Source organism: Balaenoptera borealis (assembly GCF_965194805.1).
Source record: "Balaenoptera borealis genome assembly, chromosome: 15".
Taxonomy (NCBI): domain Eukaryota; kingdom Metazoa; phylum Chordata; class Mammalia; order Artiodactyla; family Balaenopteridae; genus Balaenoptera; species Balaenoptera borealis.
This window is the reverse complement of record NC_138871.1, coordinates 46,665,368-46,671,367: the sequence shown is the minus strand read 5'-3', so window position 1 is coordinate 46,671,367 and position 6,000 is coordinate 46,665,368. Positions and strand designations below refer to the sequence as shown.

Genomic DNA, 6,000 nt, shown 5'->3' with positions numbered 1-6,000 from the left:
GTGGTTCCAGGACCAGGCATCAATATCATGAGCTGGGAGCATAAACTAAAATTCACATTCTAGGCCCATCAATTTGAGAATCAATCATCTAGACCAGTGTTGTCCAAGAGAACTTTCTGTGATGATGAAAACATTCACCTGCCTATTTAACAGGGTAACCACTAGCCAAAAGTGGCTAATGAGCACTTGAAATGTGGCTATTGAGACTGAGGAGTTTTTTATTTAATTTAAATGTAAATAGTCACACATGGCTATAACCTATTGTGCTGGACAGGTCTGATCTAGATAATTCACTCTGGTCAGAGGGCATGAATTTACGGATCCAGATCTATGAATGCAAAAGGAATCCATGAGGGTCACTGGCTACAGAACTGTCTTCTCCTTGTAATGAAGACAAAAGCCAGGTGTTAAAAACAATCCATTTATTGCGTTTTAAACTAGTTACACAATTGAAATAATCAGTTTGGCACTACACTATACAGGGATTACGCCTGTGTATGCTGACACTTAAATACTGTACCAGGACCTCTGCTGTGCTTAGGTCTGTATCGAGTCATTCAGCAAGTAGATACTAAAAAATATACCGTAGTGTTCCTTTAAGGAAGACTGTACAGGGCGGGCTGCAAGATGACATTCACCAACTTGTGAATTACTTGAACCTAGAAGATACCTTGCCTTCTATAAACTGGCCATAGGCAAACATGTGGTGTTCGCATTTAGAGATGCGCACAAAAAGTTACATAAAAGTTCAGACATTCTAACGATAAATAAACTCAAAAAACCCACACCTCAGCTTTTGTAACATGAAAAGATAAAGAAAATAATTTAAAAACACACAAAAAATGGCATTCAATTGGTACAAAAGCCAAAAAAATCACTATAATAAAGAGCTATATGTGTATCTTTACAAATTAATTACACAATGGTGTTGTGTAAGAGGTTGCATCTGTACAAAGTCTTGCCAATGCTATCTCTACAGTTTATACAGTCTTTTACATCTATGTAACATTTATTAAACAAGTCAAATAAATATTAAGACTTATTAGTCTCAACGATTCTGCAGGCAAAAAAAAAAAAAAAAAAGGAAAAGGAAAAAAAAATTAAAAAGAGAAAAAAAATTACAGAATTTCCACAAACACAGCAGACTTCTATTAGTCAAGTGTAACAGTTTTCAAAGAGGGTCAAACAATATTTGCAAAGAATACAGGTAAAAATCAACCAGTCAGGGTTTTTATTGTTGTTGCTGTTTATTTGCAAAATCACACATTGTATACATACATATCAATCAAAAATTTATTCACCAAACCCCTAGTTTTTCAGCAACTGCTCTTCTATTCAGCACCAAAAACTCCAGTCTGTGGGAAACACGTGGACACAGACTTCACTTCTGTGTCTTGGTCGAGCAATCCATCAGGTCCTTGGCTGGGTTCAAGACTTGCCCTCTTTTCCTTCCCTCTTCATGGCTCTCCAGGCTTCAGATTTGTGGCCCACAGGCCTACTACCATCTAAACCCAACAGCCATTTGGGAAGAATTCAAAATAATTTGAGATGAATGAAATGACAGGATCTGTATTACAGATGGGCCTTCTCTATTCCAAGTAAACTGTTTCGTAATGAGTTCCTAGACTCTGTCTGGTCTTGGATGCCATGATCATATTGGGTAATTATTTCTAGCCTGAGACATTATGGCTTTGTCTGATGCCTCAAAGAAAAAGTGATTAATATTCCGGAAATACTTCTGGACAAGTTAGGAAATCAAATGGCAGCTGAGAACCTGTGGAACGCAGACTAATGAGACCAAACACAGAAACCACCAAAATGATGAGAGCTCAACAGAGGCAGAGTTTTAAAACCTGCAGAAAGCCACCACAGATGGTACCTGAGGATCTGGAATTTTTGATGAAAAGAGCTCGAAGTGAGGACTACTCATCTGTATCAAGGAGGAAAAAAATTTCAGTTAGACAACAGGACATCCAACTCTAAGAGCCCAGTAAATGAAATCTTCATTCATCCTATCTCAGTAGAAAGGTTTCTGGGTCCTCCCTCTTTAATACAAAATGGATGATAAATACTTAAGAATCCAGATGAAATGTTTTCACAACTGTAGAACCTAGAATCCCTACGACAACCCAAAATGGCCAGGACCCACTCAGGAGGCAATTAAGAGTAAGATCTCTTTTCTTTTATCTAACCATAAAACCACTCATGTATAAAGGCCCAAAAGCAGTCACATCAATTCTCTGCTTAATACCTAAAGCAGAGAAGAAAGGATAAAATTCTCTGGGAACTTACTTCCACTGGCCATAGTAAAAGTCATGAAAGAAAAAACTTAGGAATACCCGCTTCTCAGTTATCAAACCAATGACCTTTGAGGATGTCAGATTTCTTTAAACTTTGCTGCCTCACCTTTCTATGCATAATAGCAGGGTGACACGAGGAGATCGGTGAGAACAAGCAGCTGGTCATCAGTGAATTGCTGTTTGTGTTCTTGCCAGTTGTCATGGTGCGTCCTTCGGAAATTGGATAAGGTCTTTTTTACAGTCATCTGTAGAGTAGGCAACCCACATACATTTTATTTTAACCTCTCCAGGGTTATATTTAGGATACCTTCAGCTAAATAACAATCCTTCTAGACTTCAGATCTTACACTTCACCAAGAGCTACAAAACCAATAAACCAATCTTACTTCAAAAAGCCACCAAGCTTACTTCTTTAGAATTAGTACTAGCTGCAATTTAGGACAAGCGACCAGAACTCGCACCACATTATTAAACCAGCTTCAATATATACTTACATCTATTTATCAAAGTGAAAAGGACAAAGTCATTGCTCTTCCAAGTTGTTTAATGTAGGAACACAGGTGTTCGCTAAATAATACCGTCACTTTTCCTGTTTAATATTAGCTCCCAGTTAGATACTTCCTAGATATAAAATGCTAGTGAAATAGAAGCATAAAATTTATTCTGACAACACTGACAATACCTTACTTCCACTGGACTCGGAGGGAAAGAAGCTATGGTAATTTCCTTGCTACCAAAAGATCTCAAATATACAGGCAGCAGGGTCTCTGCAAGATTTTAATAATTATTGATAAGTAACTCGGCTCTGGCAGAGGTAGGAGTAGTAGCTTTATCAAAGCAGAAGATCCACAGTATATATATATTAGTATCAATGGTTTCTTACAAAATATCACTGATAATATATGTGCAAAGAAACTAACAAGGGAGAATTTTACCTCAATAGGCTGAGGATCATTCAGATGTGCACTGAGATTCATAAGGAGCTGGGGCATCCAGGTGGGAACATCGTAAGGACTAGAAAGAACACATGCACCGAGTCCCAGCACCCCGGCATGGCGTTTGACCAACTCTGCAAAGAAAACAGCAATATATGTGCAAATATTTACAGGACTCTACTGCACTTGCTACAGTGAAATAAATTAGTTTTCGATCACGCTAGTTGTTTCCAATGTTTGAATTTCTGCATTTAAATATGACTCTGTATGCACACATATCAAAAACATGATTTTAAGGCTAAACTAAAAACATCCTATAGCCGTCCCTCAATGACAGCATAATTATATTTAGGTCCAGAAATGTGTCATGTATTTGGTAAAACTAACATAGTAATGGCTTCTTCTGATCAATTCATATCATATGTGACAGTGCAATCCCTGATCCTAAAAAAATCGCCAGTCAAAATTAGATCCCACTTTTCTGGATGTGACTACCTCCTACAGAATGCATCAATTCATTAGGTAAACACACCGTGAATGTGGAATGTCTGTATTCCACAAAACAGAACTGCTATGTGTCTGCATTCTACAGGGTCTCTTTTCTTCGTTTTTAGTGAAAGAAGTTACATTAAAGTGCTTTCAAATTCTCATTGTTTTTTAATAGAGATGTGTGCGTGTATGTGTTTGTAAGTCTATTATATGTGTGTCCATGTAACGTTGTGGATAGGGAGTTGAAATTAAGAAAAAGGGAATCTGGAGTAGTCATAAACAATGCCATTTGGTTATAACAAAAACCTAAAACTACTTTGGTACTTAATTATTAAAAACACAGTTTTCAAGCAAAAAAACTAGAATATATATTGGTATTTTATTGGAAATTGCTATTAGGTAACTATATGACATAATCAAAACCCTGGCAGACACAGAGAACAGACTTGTGGTAGCGGGGCGCAGGGGTAGGCGGGAAGGACTGGGAGTGTGGGGTCAGCAGAGGCAAACTATTAAATACAAGATGGATAAATGGCAAGGTCCTACTGCAGAGCACAGGGAACTATACTCAGTATCCTGCGACAAACCATAACGGGAAAGAACATGAAAGAGAATGTATATATGTATAACTGAGTCACTATGCTGTACAGAAATTAACACAACACTGTAAATCAACTATATTTCAATAAAATGAAAAACAAAACTGAAACCTTGCTATAATCAGCACTTAAGAGCCTCATATTCCAAGCATTTTCTGCAAATTCAGTCAGCTTTCCACTTAATAATAATCTATGTTTTCCATTATTCTTGTGACTATTTGTAGTTAACAGTGGCAAGATCGGACGCTTCTTTGCAATCACATTTAAATTTCTCTTTAAACATGACACAGTCATCAGATCTCATTCTCTTGTTTACCTTCATGCTCAATTAGAGTGGAAGCTCCTGTAGAATAATGAGTGTTCTCACCCTCTATCAAATGCCTAGTGAAGTAATGATTTTCCTCTCTCCAAATGAAAGCAAGCCTTGTTTTGTTTACTTAGTTTTTTCTCTTAGTACATTTACACATAAGTTATAAATTCTAAAAACAAATACTTTAGATCCTCCAAAATAACTAATTCTGGATACCTCTCTTTATAAAGAGATTTCAGGTGGGTGGGTACAGGCTTGATTTACTACAATAGTTGTATGCAGCCATGTACACATTCCTTTGTACCTCTATCAATTTCAGCCTTTACACCCCAGGTCTTGCCTTCTATATGCAAAGCTTCTCAAAAGCAGGGTCAGCCATTCCCGGTACCTAGCATAGACCTAGGCACATACAAGCATTCGATAAATATTTGTTGAGTTAAGCCTGGTTAATTCCCAAACGGTGTTTTCCACCAGTCTTGTTACCTGCAGAAGGAATCGTATTCGTATCTCCTACAAAACCAGGGTCTCGTTTCCTTTTCTTCGGTAGTTTTGTTTTGCAAAGTTGCTCAAAATGAATCTGCATAGGACTGTCCATGGTAAGGAAGTTACACTGTAACAGACCACTTAAGGTGGTAGCAGCCATTTCTCGAACCTATAGAAGACAATCACTTCCATTAGAGCCAAGATCCTAAGCCTGGGGAGGTGAAGAGAGTGGTAAGGCAACTGGGGTGGGGATTTTCCCTGACATTTGTAAACAAATTGTGTAAATGCTCTTCTGCAGTTTCTTAATAGAGATTTCATCAGATTCTCAAAGGGTCTGTGGCCTCAAGATGGATGAGTCACTACACCAGGTTCGCAGAAAGTTTAATGGTTAACCATGCTATACAAAATTAAATTTCTCCATACATTAATTATTTTCTCACTGACTGATAGTTCTTATCTGGGGTGTGACTGTAAAAGCAGTGCCAGAGCCTGACATTAAAATAAAATTTTCCTAGACTCTACATCTCTTAAAACAACTGCTGTTGTTGCTTTCACTGGTAATAAAGATACAGGATAATATCTATAATTGGCATACATAGTAGAGATTTATATCCATTTTAACTCTTATGAATTTCACAGGCTGTTGTCAGACTATAAATACAGTTTATAGAAGTACTAAATGAAGAGTGTTTAACAGTCCATTTCAAATTGAAATGGGAACTCAAGTTTTGGGAAGACAAAAAAGCTGTAAAAAGTTATCTCAAATATATCACAAAAATTTCTTTTAAATAGTCGTAAGGAAAGGCAATAATAATTTGAAAAAAACCCACTCAAATGCTTTGCTACTTATTCATTCAAAAGATTTTTTCTTAAATTTTTCAATG

The 6,000-nt window shown here is 37.0% G+C and overlaps 1 protein-coding gene across 3 annotated transcripts in view; it reads right to left on the bottom strand.

Moving 5' to 3' along the window:
• Nucleotides 1-407: 407 nt before the first annotated feature.
• The window catches only part of PSME4 (proteasome activator subunit 4), a 97,182-nt gene continuing 91,589 nt past the window's right edge, over nucleotides 408-6,000 (bottom strand). Inside the window, exons 44-47 of one of the 3 annotated variants that reach the window (XM_082357950.1) lie at nucleotides 5,117-5,285; nucleotides 3,236-3,369; nucleotides 2,407-2,545; nucleotides 408-1,930 (exon numbers count right to left, since the gene is read on the bottom strand). In XM_082357950.1, coding sequence (XP_082214076.1) covers nucleotides 2,411-2,545; nucleotides 3,236-3,369; nucleotides 5,117-5,285 — 438 coding nt within the window. In that variant the 3' untranslated portion in view covers nucleotides 408-1,930; nucleotides 2,407-2,410. Of the gene's footprint in view, nucleotides 1,931-2,406; nucleotides 2,546-3,235; nucleotides 3,370-5,116; nucleotides 5,286-6,000 lie in introns of those variants that run through there. The other 2 variants (XM_082357951.1, XM_082357952.1) reach the window with 2 other exon arrangements.